This window comes from Dreissena polymorpha, chromosome 2, assembly GCF_020536995.1.
Source record: "Dreissena polymorpha isolate Duluth1 chromosome 2, UMN_Dpol_1.0, whole genome shotgun sequence".
Taxonomy (NCBI): domain Eukaryota; kingdom Metazoa; phylum Mollusca; class Bivalvia; order Myida; family Dreissenidae; genus Dreissena; species Dreissena polymorpha.
This window is the reverse complement of record NC_068356.1, coordinates 79191448-79208728: the sequence shown is the minus strand read 5'-3', so window position 1 is coordinate 79208728 and position 17281 is coordinate 79191448. Positions and strand designations below refer to the sequence as shown.

Sequence of the window (17281 nt, the reverse complement as noted above, 5' to 3'; positions counted from 1 at the left end):
TAGCGAAACAAGCCAATTTATGCAGTAAGAAAGTTTTGACTCGAGACTCTCATGGGGGGCGGCCATTGTTGAAAATGTTATCAATGAAAATCAACGAGGTCGAGGTATTTCGATTAGAAGTCTCAATCGGACTGGCTCGGTCTTTTACATAGTTCGCCATTGTGAAGAATTTTTTTATGGTTATCATACCTTAGACGATGCTGTTTCAAAAAACAACACAGACTTATACGTTTACAAATCAAATCTGTCTACCGCGCATTTGATAAAAAAAACACGCGGGTTTTCTCTTTTTTTGCATGCGTATACGTCGTACTGTAAATCTATAAATAGGACATATCTAATTATATTGCACACACGCCCCGCCTTTTCATCGGTTTTCATCGCTACGCATGTGCAATAAAATGAACGCAAACAATCGCAAACAAACGCTTAAAAACGGTTTAAAACGGTTAAAAACGCAATCTTTATTAATCGCAACCTTGCGGAACACAATCGCAAACTCAACTGTATCTGGACAACATTTTCAGAATTGTTAAAAGAGTACGTAATGATAAAATGTTAAAGTATTTTGTCCAATATTCTCGAGAATAACCCCATTTGATTTTGATGTAATAGTTTTGTTTTATATGGACAGTATAAGATTAATTTTATATTTATATAAAACAAAATGTTAGTTCATATATAATAAATGAACTAATTAAATTAATCTTATCTACTATTTATTCAGTACTACTGTCAACTGAAGTCTGCTTGCAGTCAACTATGGCGTTTTTAGTCAAGGTAATGTATTGATATTCTTGCCATGTTAAGGTCGACATATTTTGAATGGTTTTTAAACGGGAACTGTTCTGAGTCGGACGGAAAAACGAACATGACAATAAGATATAAATGTTGACCATTTAACCAACCCAATTAAAATAAAGTTGTTAAGATTTTTCTATTATTCATGGCAGAACATATATATACCTAAGAAATATTAGATAAAAACTTATTAATGCTACAGGTACAAATACAGTATTTGTACGTTCCCATATATATTTTATGTTTTCTTGTAATTAAAAAAAAACACAATAAAATTACATTATCATCACAAACTACTTAATATGCCCATCGCTCACCTTGTTACTTAATGTATTCATACACGCCGAATATAACAGATAAGTGTGTTTAGTTCGAGTAAAACACAGCCAACTGATATTCAGCCCAGCCCGCATATCGGCCGCTGTCATGTATTACTGAAAGCAGCAGTATATTTAAAAATAACTTACGTTTATCACATCTTTTCCATATTCCTAAAGCTGGGTCTATTCACTGTGTACCTTGCGATGTTGATTATCGTTCTACGGACCCTCGACTGGGCATCATGGCGAGGGCAACCAGAAGAGCTTATGTCCATGCCAGGCGCACGCTTAAAGGCTATACTGGAGCAACGAGGAGTCGAATATTCACATCTTTATGAGAAGGCAGAATTTGCCCGTAAAATCAAGGCTACAGGTAAATGTAAATATATATTCTTGAGGATAACAACCATTTTGTTAAATAAATTTATGGATTGCACTGACATTGTCAACAAACAACATAACGTTCACAGCCTCGCTGGTTAAACAAATATATCATTAAACAAATGCGATAACGCACGCGTAGTGAAACCCTCTTAGAACCCACGCGATGTTATCCTTAATTACCTCATCGATGTTTCACAATTAAGCTCACGTCCTAAGTACGTGATTGACCTTAAGGAACTCTCAGACATTTAAAAATATCAAAGAAAACAAACCTTTTAAGTGAGGCGGTTACTATTAAAGGGGCCTTTTCACATATTTTGGCATGTATTGAAGTTTTTCATTAAATGCTTTATATTGATTCATGTAAAAATTAGATCTTAAAAGCTCTAGTAAACACAAGAATAAAATTAAACAAAGAAAAAGTAACCCTTAACTGGGCTAAAACCACTGACCCTTAGAGTGAAAGTCCATCGCTTAGACCATTAGGATATCCGTCCGCATGCTATGGTTATTGTATTTTATACTTAATATAAGCAATCCTCGTAGTGTCACAAAAGTTGTCAAGTTGCAACGCTTTATAATTGTCATGTTTTCAAATTGTCAAAAGATGCATTTAATGGATATTTTAGAGCGTGGTAAATGCATAGTATTACTTCCTCGCAAATAACCTTACTACAACGAAAATAAGCGAATCTGAAACATTTTTTTTTGTCAATTTGCCAAAACTCGAAAAGTCAACCAATCCATTTTCACCAATTTGTATGACCAATTACCTTAGTAACGCCAACTTGTGCCACAAAATGATCCATTTTATTCAAGCACACAAATCGAACCACATTTGTTATTAACTTTACCCTTTCTAAAAAGTTTTACATTGTATACCTCAATCACGACCTCAGTAAATTAATGATAATGATGAAGAAACACACGAAATAGTTTCGTTTCCTGGTATATTATAGTTGCTTAAAAACCACAGACACAAGCATATCACAATATTATGATAATAAATCGGTCACATTTTGCTTAAACTTCCCGATCTTCGAAAATTATAACTATTAATATAAAATTATCGAATTCGGCATTTATCTATTAACTTCGTGGTCACTCGGCAAAACATGAACGAAACGTATAAAATCATAAATACCAAGTCTGCCTTAAGTATGATAAGTGACTACATATATTCAGACTCTTAAAACAACGTACACTCGCGCTGTTCACGTTTGGCTTTCATACATATTGCAGTTATGTTGCATGGTGTGTAAATTTATGTTCTTTATATATTAAATGTGAGACTATGTAAATTATCTGAATTCATGGAATTCCAGGACCAATCAGTAACGAAGAACTGGCGATTCTACAAAGGAACACAAGTGAAGGGTCGTCTATAGAGAATTTTACTAACTATCTTTCCTTTTGCGAGCAGGTAATATATGGCATTAAATAAATTGCGCTTATGTACATAAGAAATAAAGACGCACTAAAAGTGCCTTATTTAAAAAAAATATGTCGATAAAACGAACACAAGAACGAAATTATTGACAAAATACAAAATATAAAAAAAGTTTCTCGATGAAATTTATATATTCATATGTATGCATTATGGGTACTTTCAAATATGGTTTCAATTGTTGTTAAAGCGAGATTATACGATTTTGTATATGTGTTTAATTGTAATATAATCTCGCTTTAATGTCGATACATAAACTTTCAACCACCCTTTATTATGTATACTATTGAATCGTACGTTTTATTTATAGGTGTATGACAAAAGAGACAATATATGGTTAATAGAAATAATTGTGCAACAGAAAATGATCTCTGAACGAGTATGGAACGAATTGCGGAAAAAATTAAGCAAGTTTGGAGTCAAGTTTGGTCGGTTGAATTGCGTTAATTATACGAGGTAAACATATATTGACAGATTCAAGACTAAATTAACTGATTTGCGTTTAATCATGCGTTTAATTAATGTTTCTTTTCTCATATAATAAAGAATGTTTAAGTAAGCTAGAAGCGGTTAATTTACAATTAATAAAGCTAAATAATATATTTACTTATATATAACTTTAATCATATTTAGAACTTTGGTCTGACATTTTTAATAATTATAAGGAAATAAATAATATTTGAAGGAGAAGTATAGCAGATGTGTATCCAGTTTGATATAATTATGAACTTTAAACTTCTTCCCTCATGACTGGCATACAAATGTTGTTTTCAAAAAGCCAATATTGATTGTGTTTCCATAGTTGTGTTAAACATAATGTTGGGTTATTTTTATGATAATGTCCACGTTCTTATGAGTTGTATCCAAAACTTTAACGTTTTAGATTTTGCAAGGAGAAAGGCTGGACTTCTTCGAGACTTGTATTAGCAACGCCGTCACACAATGAGAAAGAAGCCACATTTTGTAATCCAATAACATACACTTACCCATATACAGTAGAACCCAATGCAATATTTAAATGGCTGAAACAGGAGGTGAACCAAGGACTAACAGTCGTTCGAGACAAAAACGAGCTGACGCAGAACTGGCTTGAATTTCCCGATGTGTTCATTTCAGAAGTACGGGTTCTGTATGTGTCAAAAGATCAAAGTGTGCCATTCTGTCTTTCGTCATTGGCCTTTAAGTATGCAGGACGAGTTAAAATAGGTATAGTAAACGCAGACTCAGATACAGGAAAATATATGTTTGACACATACCAGATGACAGCATTACCATCTTATTTGATCATAACACGTCAGATGACTTATAACTACGGCCAGCACAAAGGTGACCAAATTACTTATGAAGGGTTCGATTTTGTCTTGACTACAGTGTATCCAACACTGAATGATGTGTTAAAGATAAGCATGATATGTATCAACATGATTGTTTGTTTTGAAGTGTGTTTCGTAAAAGGTCGCATTTTAAAAGTATCGCTTCAACTCGTCTATGTTATATGCAAGTACAATGTTTTTCACCTTTTTGCATGTATGATTACTTGGTTATTATTGAAAATTAATTTCATGAAAACGCTGATACAATTTATAGTTCTACCAATGCGAACAATAATTCTTTCTCAAACTGTCTCGATCTTGCGGAATGACTTGTTTTATTGCTCTAATAATCTCGCAATTCCCTCCAGTGTTTTGGTCGGAATTATCACCTTCATTTGTGTAGCAAACCACTTCAAGACTCGACCACTCTCCCCGACGAATGCCGGTTTATTAGACGATACTAACTCAGAGGTGAACGGAAATGAATCTCAAAGACAGGAATCTAACGGAAGACGAGTGTCTGTGACTGGTGAAGGTGTAGAACAATCGAACAATTTAGAACATCATGTTTCTGAAGAAGATAATGAAAGGCAACGATTAACGCATTTATATGCAAACATGTTACTACGACACAGCGGATCACTGAGGCTAGAATTTAATGGAGAACATATCCGGATCGAGCTTGTTTCGCATGATTACATTCAATTCCTTCCAGTCTGGAAACATAGTAAGGACGTTACATGTAAAGGTTACTGTAGAATGAAAGACACAGATGAAAACATTTCACATATACGTAAATCGACAGTAGTTAATACGTCTGGAATCCCATGTACCATATCCGGCGTTTCTAGCGTAAAGAATATCAATGTCATGCGACACGCACCTGATGGGTTTACCTTTGACTCATCGTGTGTTATTTGTCTGGAGGACTTTGAACAACTCGAAATTTTACGCGGACTGCCTTGCAAACACACGTTTCACGACGCCTGTGTGATTAATTGGCTTCTAAGTGAGACCAGCAATCGACTGTGTCCGTCATGTCGATTTCCTGCTCACGATTACAGCGGAATAAATGCTGATCTGCATATGGATATTGATGACTTTTGCCAAATGTATGACTGAATATAAGTTGAAGGACCAACTGGCAAAACGATTTGTTCAAAAATTATGCTTGGGGAAAAACTAAAAACAGCATATGATTGATATCATTAACACAAATTACTCAACTAAATATACTGATAGTAACCATACGCGGTCGTAGCCAGTCGTCTTTATACATTAGACGTAAATTTGTCCTAAATACAACTGTTCAGTAATTGTATTAATGTTGTTCGTAGGGTAATTTTAGGCAACCTAAAACTTAAGGCATCTTTGCATTGGAAAAGTAGTTGAATTCTGACGTTTGATATGTTACCTTTATCAGGTTAGCACCTTTAGATAAATATTTAGCTCTGTGTGTACATATATACCGGTATTACCATATTACAGGTTTTAGACCAACTACTAGTAATTACATATTCAGTTCTTCTGACAGGGTGCAATTCATGATAAAACTGTCATGTTTATAACAACAAAACACGTTTTTTATTCACGATATGGAAATAAAATTTAGTACACGAGTGTAATAGAATGTGCCTTTCTGAAATTACATGGTCTTCAACTTGATATGGTCGAATATATCTAAAGTTTAATGAAATTGTGAATATTGATAGAACATTTCCGCGTTATAAACTTATCAACTGTATACAAAATCATTTCGATGGATCTTTAATATTTGTTGTTTAATAACTGCATTTATACTTTGTATATATAATGATAAGGATATATTATGTTACGATATACTTATTGTTCAGTGTGTAAAGTCGTAAAGGTTTAAGTATATGTTAACACGTAGTTTGTGATAGCAACATGCACTGTTCTGATGAATTAATATTCTGAGAAATTAAATATTTTGTACAAAGCGGACGTCCATATTATCACATAACTAATGACATATAAAAGCATGTAATGTTTCGTTCACACATATTCATTTAGCTGTTATAAACTAATATTATATCTCGTATACATTATTGCCATGTATTCCATAAAACATTTGTAACGTTAAAACTCATTAAACCTTTATTTAACATGATTTCCTTCTATGTTTACATTTTCTTAGATCTGATATATCATCTCATGTGGTGAGATATTTTACTTTGATTTTTAATAAAACGTGACTCATGTTTTCTTTTTCATTTTATCTCGCAATAAGTGGACCACCCACGTGTTAAGAATGATTTGATAACAAACAAGTAATATGTGTTGTGAGATATTCAGCATTAAAGCACATAATATATTAAGGATACGCACGTTAGGTATTTCATTCTGGGAATAAATATGATCATTTCTGTAATTAATAATGCAATTTGTTCATAAGAAAATATCTAGTATCGTTGCAACCTAACATAGTTCAAATGTTGCAATTCTTTGTTTACCAAGCATTCACTGGAGTAGACATGACATGCAGAATAGGCCCTACTTATCAAGTCCTTATGAGCGTGTTCCATAAAAACATGTACGTTCTGCTATGTCATTATAGTACTATCGGATCCCAAGATATTAAAGGTACCGTCAACTATAAACGACGAAAAAAGAAAAGATCTAAAATACCGTATTTTTTACAATTATTAGTTTATATTGATTAAAATATTACGACTGGTATATAACATTACTTGAAAAAGTTGTTAAGTTTTCATATTTTTAGTATATTCGGTAATAAATTTTACCGGGTATGTCTATTAGATAACTACCATTTAACTATATAAAATGCAAGTAGATTGATCATCATCGTCACGTGGTAAACCCAGGAATTCAAATTGTGCATGCGTAGTCAATTGTATATACATGTATTTTATATATAAAATTATCAATCTACTTTCGTTATTTATTGTGTGTAAATCGTTATGTCACCAATTTTCGCGATGTACTTTCGATTTCACATCGAGATATTTTATTACCGAATATACTGAAAATAAGATTTTTTTTCAAGTAATGTAATATATCAGTCGTGATATTTTAATCAATATAAACTAATAATTGTAAAAAATACGGTATTTTAGAACTTTCTTTTTTTTCGTCGTTTGTGGTTGACGGTCCCTTTAAAATGGCAATAGCGTAGAAAATAGAAAAAAAATATGGTTGAGATTATGGAAGCCGCATAAATGTGCGTTGCGTTACTGACATCACGTCATGGTTTTTATTAAGTTTTAATGTAAATAACAGTCCAAGCGCAAAATAACCAACTCGTACTTACTTTACCACAACACTACTGGAAACTTTTAGAGTTCATCATCATCAAATGAAACCTACTTTATAAGGTCCATCCTTTGAAAATATATTGTATAGTATAACATGACCCGTAAAATTTGCACGTAGGTCGGTAGGTATGTGACTTTTTATGTAACTTTGTTTACGTGCACGTCTTTTGATTTATACAAGAAAGTCATCTAAATAAAAAACGCTTATAATATTTCCGTGACTAACCCAGAATAATTCTAACCAAAAACGCGCGAGCGATGCGCGTACAGCTTTAAGTCTTCATTTCGCTCCTGATATTTAATATTCGCATATATGTCGTGCCCATTCGAACACAGTGCTTACTATCACTCGGTGTGCCCGACTGACACAAAGAAATTTTCCGCTGTTATTTCAGCTACAATAAATAAACAAATTCTATAATTAACATGTATTATAATGATCTTTATAATAAACCAATAAACGAGTCAGTGTCATGTTTTATATTTGTAACACTAAACACAAAAATCGAAAAAACGTTCAGTTAGTGGATTGATTACGACTTAAACCGCCTTAAAGCGAGATTATACGACTTTTTTACAAGTATTTACTTGTAATATATTGATAAAATATGTTACAATAACACAAAATAGGAAAGAAAAGTTATACATTGAGGAGGAATTTCATAAAATGTAGCAAAGACAAATTAGCGCAACGAGCCGATTGTGACGAAGATATTTCGTACATATTTTGCTACAATAACCGAAGCATTCGTATTTTTAGTTCGTGTTCGTGTGTCGTATGAATAGATACCGTTGCAGGAATTTAAAATAACCGTAAAACTAAATTGAGATTCACATCGTACATGCGTTATTTACATGCTGGCTATTTCGACTGTACAGACTGTTTCGATTTCAGAATTAAATAATTGCCTTATTTCGCATTTTTCGACACATGTTCTTCTTAAGTTTTATTTTAATTTATATTGAAATAAATGTTTGATAAGTTGTTTACACATTTTATATAAATTAATAAATATTTGACAGAATCGTATAATCTCGCTTTAAAATTTAGGAACACTAAGGAAAATTGGTTTAAACATGGGTCATTGTACCCGCTGGACATTATATTTTCTAAAAAGTTAATATTTGTAGATAAACTAATTGATGAATATTGTAAACCAATTAAATGGTGGTGGTGTGTGTGTATGTTTGCGTCTTATTGTTTTTTCGGCGTAAATATTTAACCCAGCGTTTCACCTTAAATGACCTTAACATAACGACAGCAGACGCGATTGAATACACTCCATTCATTCCATTGGCTGATTTGCGCGTAATGCCCTAAAACAATGGAAACATCACCGCGTCTTTGTAGTATATGATGTAACAATAATCAGTGCATGGAAATGCGGACTACTCTCTGCATGTTTATTTTGGCCCAGTTACACTTACTAGAGACGTACATGTAGATAACAGACGTTATCTGCGTTTCTGCTATTACGAATTACCGGCATCCCTAAGACTTTCAGGGACAATGCTGGGTCACTAAATCGTCAGGGGAAGACGGAATGTACTGTACATAAACGCCTTATGATGATGACACATTGTTGCTTTCAAAACATCAAAGAACGCGAATTTTAAGGAAAGAAATTTATGTAAACCTATCGGTAAATGACATTTGTCTTGAATTGTGAGACTTAACTGCCGAAACAGTATAGTACCCATGATAAAAAGGAAATCGTTCAATTATCTAGCCACACATGTGTGACGATCGCGGTCAGTCTGTCTGAAAATCTTTCCTGCAAGCCACAATACGTTACCGACATTTGCCAGTTTGCTATAAATGACATTTTATCGGAAAGTATTGTGGTTTGTATTCCATTTACAAGACAAAATGAGATTTTTAAAGACCCGCGTCATGTGGAAATGGGACTTATGCAATACGCTGCGAACGAAGCTCCAGTCAACCTGCTCATCCGCCCAGTCTTGATGGGATTTGTATACTTGCGAGGATAATCAGGACATACAACAAAACCGTGCGAGCTTGCTGATAGAGGAAAGCGCAGCCCCTGACAAGACTGTGCAAGTGCGCAGACTGGGCTTAAGCTACGCTTGCCGCATATGCCATAATACCTTTAAATGTGTGAAAAGAAAACTGCGTCTTAATCAAATACTTTATATTAGCAATCCTCGTAGTTTCACAAAATATAACGACATCAACAGAACTCTCCAAATTACCTGTTAGACATACTCAGTAAAATTGTATTACCGAATATACTGAAAATATGAAAACTTATCAACATTTTTCAAGTAATGTTGTATACCAGTCGTGATATTTTAATCAATAGAAACTAATAATTGTAACAAAAATACAGTATTTTATAAAAAATTTCTTTCTTTCGTGATATATAGCAATCTGGATGACCATCCCTTTAAAGTAATAAAAAGAACACCACAATACTAAAACCTTTGTTTTTAATTTAATTACTTAGAAAAGTAAATTTTCTACTTTTTTTTAAAGTCATGATATACGCCGAATACATTTTTTAAAGATAATTATTGTTTCGTATAACAAATAACGGCTTTTCCTGAAACTAGTTTAAGGCGGATGAATACACATGATACTGTTATAACACGGGTGCTTTGGGAATAATAACTTTTTGATAAATAAACCAGTCTTCCCCTTTCCCCGACCTCCATTTCAAAGTTACGAGGCAATATCCTCTATTACACGGAACGAAAAAAAAAAAAATTAGACCCCAAAAATGGTATCAGCAATTTGGCATTGTTGGTGCCTGAAAGCAAGTTACATGAGGTACGTCGTATTTAATGATAGACAATCTTGTTGCGGAACAAAATGTATTTCAAATTCTGAGTCGTGCAGAGTTGAACGAAAATATCATAACAATTGACCGTTATCAGAGTGTTTTAACCGATTTATGCCTAGTGGACTCTCCCATCCTTCTAAATTGGATCAATTTATTTAAATTAGGGATGTCAAGTATATTTATTTCTATATTTAGAATATTTCTTACAGAAATTCCTTTAAGCTAACAACGATTATTCTACGCTGTTTGCCAAGGCCTTTTTTCTTGACGCATAAATTCTAGGGATAAATGGGTTAAACTAAAAAATACATTTTTTAAAGATAATTATTGTTTCGTATAACAAATAACGGCTTTTCCTGAAACTAATTTAAGGCGGATGAATACACATGATACTGTTATAACACGGGTGCTTTGGGAATAATAACTTTTTGATAAATAAACCAGTCTTCCCCTTTCCCCGACCTCCATTTCAAAGTTACGAGGCAATATCCTCTATTACACGGAACGAAAAATAAAATAAAATAAGACCCCAAAAATGGTATCAGCAATTTGGCATTGTTGGTGCCTGAAAGCAAGTTACATGAGGTACGCCGTATTTTATGATAGACAATCTTGTTGCGGAACAAAATGTATTTCCAATTCTGAGTCGTGCAGAGTTGAACGAAAATATTATAACAATTTACCGTTATCAGAGTGAACCGATTTATGCCTAGTGGACTCTCCCATCCTTCTAAATTGGATCAATTTATGTCCAAAATTAGGGATGCCAAGTATATTTATTTCTATATTAGAATATTTCTTACAGCAATTCCTTTAAGCAAATAACGATAATTCTTACGCTGTTTGCCAAGTCCTTTTTTCTAGACGCTAGGCATAAATGGGTTAAACTAAAAAATGCATGATTTTCGCTTTTTCCGTTTCCGCATTTTATTAATAACAAAACATGCCGTTTCAGCCAGGATAAAAAGGACAACTATGTCTTAAGATTGTTTTGCATTACCTTGTTTCAAATAAATAATATTCTTAAAAACGTTAAATTATTTCTTTGGATAAAGTTATCGCTTTTATATTTCATACAGATACAACTGCGAATATTGTATTTTATTGTCAACATGCAGGTCTTCCTCATCGATCATTTGAGTCAGGTTCTGAGAAAACTCGGCATCATGCATGTGCGTAAAGTGTCGTCCCATATTAGCCTGTGCAATCCGCACAGGCTAATCAGGGACGACACTTTCCGCTTTTATAACTTTTTTTGTTTAAATGAAGTCTCTTTTTAGCAAAAATCCTATTTTGGCGGAAAGTGTCGTCCCTGATTAGCCTGTGCGGACTGCACAGGCTAATCTGGGACGACACTTTACGCACATGCATTAAACCCAGTTTTCTCAGAACACGATTCTTTTAATAGTTTCTCATTAACCGAGAACACAAAACAAACCAGTTGTGTTATATTAGCCATATTTTGGACACGAAGATGCCCTTTTGAGCCATTTTGTTGACATTTATTACTCGTCATTGTGATTTGCGCGGCTAAATACTTGGTATGCATCTTTAAGTGGGCGGGATTTATGGTATCAGAGGATGATTTCCTGGGTCGATATTCTCAGGAAAAAATAAAGAAATTCTTAAAAGTCGTTTTTTGTATTTCATAATAAGGTCTTTTTAAACGTTTTTGTAAGTCTTTAAAAAATAGATATTTCCGAAATAAAAGTCACATAAACGAAAAAATTCTTTGCAGACAATGCCATCGTTAGCACAGCCATTAATGTCATATTTTACTGCTATACAAATGTGTTGATGTTTTTTACAGAAAAATCCATTCAAAATTTTTCAACTTTTAAGTGTCTCATGTAAGGGCAGTGAAGCAAACATATAAAACGTTTTTAATTATTGTTAAAAAACTAGCGCGTAAGTTTTACATTTATTTCTTTATGTGCGTTTAAACAAATTAGGACACATCAATTTATATAAAAAATCTCTTAAAATTTGTCAGACAGAAAATTAAAACGGTCGTTACTCACGGTCGTCACTTTTTACATACATAAATAAACGAGCCAAGTCTACTTGAAAAAACACAGAGAAGTCTACAGGGTGAGTAGGTTGTATATGTTTTTGTGTTGTTTCAAGATATTTTGCAATATCTCACGTCCTACAAAAATGACCTAATCCGATTTGCTTATAGCGGTCACGTGCCCATTGAGTATTTTCATACACCCCTAGTAATTTCCATACTACCCGAGTAATCGAGTAGACGGTTATCGAGTAGACGGTTGAGACATATAATTTTCCTAGTTTGAGCGCAGCGAATAAGAGGAAAATTATTTTCCTTTGCATAAGAAAGTCTCCTGTAGGGGTCGCTCAGTGTATTGTTTTGGCGGGTAAACATGCTCGTGGAATAGCCATTCGGCTATATTTTATTGGATATAAAATATTGACAAGTTTTCTCATGAAAATGATTATCTGCAGGAATGTAGTCTGTTGTTGAGTTTTGTGTGTAAACTATATGAGCGTTATTTCATGTATGAGTTATGAAATTTATATCAAAATGCGAATTGTTCACATTTGTTTATTGTCATACGTTATAAATGTGTCATCTGGTCGTACGCATAGATACCAAAATACAAGCTGTATTTTCAATTTATATCGTTGTGTTTGTTGTTTATTTAGGATACGTATAAGGTATAAGGAAATAATCGTTACACCGTTAGTAACTGACGGTGTATGGGATATACACCCTCAGTAATTTAATACCATACGAAAGCGAAAAATTACTGAGGGTGTATATCCCATACACCACCAGTTACTAACGGTGTAACTAATAATATTTAAAAAATCGAGCAATGTAGTCCGATTAAGCGAAGTGTAATTCATTCACTTATGAACAGATGCATTAATGTATTTTTCACACAATTTTGAACATGCTTTAAAATGTTTCTATTGTGATCCTTTTACAAACCAGGTATAAGGCCATTTACATTCTTCACACTTTAACGTGAGAATATTGAGATCAATTTCTCCGCATTTGTGTGAAAAAATATGTCTTGTGAAAAATATCGCGCTACGAGGCACGGACAAAGCTTGTGAAACATGGGAAAGTGGATTCATAGGTTACAAAATGTACAGTGTTGCATTAAAATTTAAGATCACGCATCATTCATGGATTGTTTATAGAAACCATGTTTGTGTACTAAAGAAAATTAGCCTTGTTCTGAGAAAACTGGGCTTAATGCATGTGCGTAAAGTGTCATCACAGATTAGCCTGTGCAGTCCGCACAGGCTAATCAGGGACGACACTTTCCGCCTAAACTTGATTTTCGGTAATAAGGGACTTCCTTGATACTAAAAATACCATACAAGCGGAAAGTGTCGTCCCTGATTAGCCTGTGCGCATTGCACAGGCTAATCTCAGTCTTGGCCGTAACCCGCTCGACCGTCGACCGGGTCGAGTGATTTTTGCGTCGGTCGAGTGAAAATTCTAAGCCGGTAGCCCGATGGGTCGAGTGCTTTTTTCGTGTCCGAACTTAGTAACGAGTCCGAAATAGCTTCATGTAGACGCTTATTCAGGTTACGCATGCGCAATTAATTTCCTTCTATATTACATATAAAATAGTTGAAGTTCGATATCAATTTTTACCATGATCAAGCGCATACCCACTATATCATCATACATCATTGGAAAGATTAATGCATAATCTTTTGAAAAAAATGCATGTCATTAAATTCTATACGCGCAAACTCAAAATATTTACCTTAGAATAGGCAAACCGGTTTTGACAGCTGTGCAGACAACCATTTTGGGCTCAAATAGTATGACCTACTTTCGAAGCCGGGAACCATCAACACAAAAAGTAGAGCACAAAAATGGCTTATTTTCTTATTGCTTACAAATATACCTTCAAGTTGATACCAAAACCAACCATTTGCAATGTATTTTACAAATCCTCGGCAGCATGCACTCAACAATGTGTGCTAAGTATCAAACTGACTGCATGTAACCCTAAAAACAGGAGTTCCGGTTTGGGGTTATGTGACCTTTAAGAGAACCCAACCCCTTCAAATTTAAATTAAAGGCACTTTTCCCACAGGTATAATCTGTTTTGAGAAAGATCACAAAGTTCCGGTACAATGACACACAGATTAATTCATAAAAGTTGCCGTTGAAAGCGCCATGCGTAACAGCGTTTCGCGTCAAGAATTAAGGTAGAAAAGCCAAACTCGGTTACATCATACATGCAGCACTTAGACTCCATACAAGGCATGTCTTTCGATTCTAATAGGCAAAGCTTATCTTACATATGGCTTAATAAGTGAAAAAAATCATCAATGGCAATATTTGTGCATCAAAGCAGGTTTTGAACTGGATTCGAACAAACTTTTTATATTTTTTTTGCACATTTTAGGTAAAATCCATGTAGAAGCAGCAATGCTGATGTCATTTGACCCAACAAAAGGGCTCGCTTGCATGGAAAAACAACACACTTGGCTTCCTGACTAAAAAAAGTCATCGTCAGACATGAGCTTTAAGTCTTTTGTCACACCTGGACCTATGATTCCTCGGCTTGAGTTCCGTCTAGGGCAGGCTCCGGAAAGTGTCAGTCTGGCCCGGGTGCTCAATTCCGTGTAATCTGAGAAAACAAAAAAGGTTTTTTGTGCGCATTTGCCCATTACGGTGCCAACTAATGTAAGTTAGATACAATTAGAGTAAGCTTTCAATAGTCTTTCTCGCTTTATTTGCTGCAAATGGTTAATTCACCACGCCGGCATCACATTGTCGGGCACACCGGCAAAGTTATCGCCACAAAGTTTGGTTTCAGAGCTGCAGTCAATGTAAAACACACAAATTTCCTAATTTTGGTGACAAAAGTGTGCCAGGATATCAAAGAAATCATTTTACAATAGATTTAATTGAAAATAACGGCGTACTAACCTGCAAAGACACCGATCCTCTCGACACGACTGGGCGAGTGTTGAGGGCCGTCTCCGAATCAGTCACACTGTACAGTTTTTGATGGCCTGTCACTTCAGCCGGACTTGTAAACCAATTGGACGACAGTTCAGGCAGAGCTATAGACCCATTTCGACACCGCCTACAAATGCACACTTAGGTTTACGCATAATATTAAGGTCACTTAAATACAGATTCCCTGGTGTTTTTCATGCAGGGTCTATCGCAACAACATTCTTCCAGGAAAGAAAGCATAATATTATTATCATTTTTGTGTTTTCAGCTGAATACTTGATTTTACTTGAACTCAGCGAGATATCCAAACAGGTAAAATAAGGCAAAGTAGTGTTATTCTGAGTAGATCTGCCTGAATGGGTTGAAGGCGAAGGCGGATAGAAGTGTAGGTCCAAAATTGGCGGGCATTTTTAACAGAAAAAGGCTCAAAAAGTAAACAATAATAATAAATACAGATGAAATAAAGACATGCATTAGGTTCATTATTGAGATTGATGCAAATTAATGTCAAAATGGCACTGAAAAACAATACCGGGTGTTTAAGTAGTCTTAGAATATGTCTCCGGAACAGGTTTCGGTGTGATTTTCCAGCATTTACCCCCCTTATGACCCCAAGTGCAACAGCCCAATTGCAAACAGCCCTTATTTGGGTCAAAATGACATCTGGCAGTTATGTTTTGCAATACAGAGAGTTTTTGATGGTCAAATGTCAAAATTCTGGCAGACGACTAACTTGGTCGGATGTGCTTAAAGGTTACGCATGCGCAATTAATTTCCTTCTATATTACATATAAAATAGTTGAAGTTCGATATCAATTTTTACCATGATCAAGCGCATACCCACTATATCATCATACATCATTGGAAAGATTAATGCATAATCTTTTGAAAAAAATGCATGTCATTAAATTCTATACGCGCAAACTCAAAATATTTACCTTAGAATAGGCAAACCGGTTTTGACAGCTGTGCAGACAACCATTTTGGGCTCAAATAGTATGACCTACTTTCGAAGCCGGGAACCATCAACACAAAAAGTAGAGCACAAAAATGGCTTATTTTCTTATTGCTTACAAATATACCTTCAAGTTGATACCAAAACCAACCATTTGCAATGTATTTTACAAATCCTCGGCAGCATGCACTCAACAATGTGTGCTAAGTATCAAACTGACTGCATGTAACCCTAAAAACAGGAGTTCCGGTTTGGGGTTATGTGACCTATTCAAGACTGCATTGGTTATTTCCCTTGAGCACTTATTGATTAGACGCTTATTGAACAGTGTTGTAAGTCGATCTCGCGAGACGCTATAACAATTATTATTACTTGGTGGAGAACTTGCGGCGATACATTTATTTTAATGTATTTTCTGTGTTATTTTGAGGGCGCATCGCACAAACATCAACCGGAAAATGAGAATGAAGGTAACAACACAAAATATGAACAACAAAACGGAAATTCTAAATGTCATGGAAAAATAATCAGTCTTGGCTACGTTTTGATGTCTCCAAGTATTGAGAAATTTGATTATGCGCCTGCAATGCTGACTTGCTGGTATGTGCATGCCATACATAATGTAAAAAAAATATGCAATATAATATCATGCACTAACTTACAAGTATAGTTTTTTACAGATAAAGTTTATCTGTCAAGGTACAAATCCTGACAGTAAATTCAAAGGTGTATTATACTGCATTTTAGATGCTGGTACAATCGGCCAATCGGCGACAAACCATATGTGGCTTAGGCAATAGAAATACTGCTACAAATGTGGTTTTAGATTTAGAATACTCAGAAGTTTGGGCAGGAAAGTTGCCTCCTTGTGCTACGTCTTATGCACAGGTATTATTATTAGTTTGACATTTTATTTACTTTATTCAGATATGTGTTTGGAAAATGTATATCATGTTATACAATTGGTTTTTTTTCAGGCCACCTTAAGAAGCATACATGAT

General features: G+C 34.5%; 1 protein-coding gene across 1 annotated transcript; it reads left to right on the top strand.

The window, feature by feature from the left end:
• The first annotated feature begins 682 nt into the window (after nt 1-682).
• LOC127870320 (E3 ubiquitin-protein ligase RNF103-like) lies at nt 683-6437 on the top strand. The gene is made up of 5 exons (XM_052412950.1): nt 683-780; nt 1299-1494; nt 2831-2928; nt 3263-3408; nt 3836-6437. Exons 1-5 carry the CDS (start codon nt 763-765, stop codon nt 5385-5387), a joined length of 2010 nt encoding a protein of 669 aa, XP_052268910.1. The 5' UTR covers nt 683-762; the 3' UTR covers nt 5388-6437.
• Nucleotides 6438-17281: the final 10844 nt, after the last annotated feature.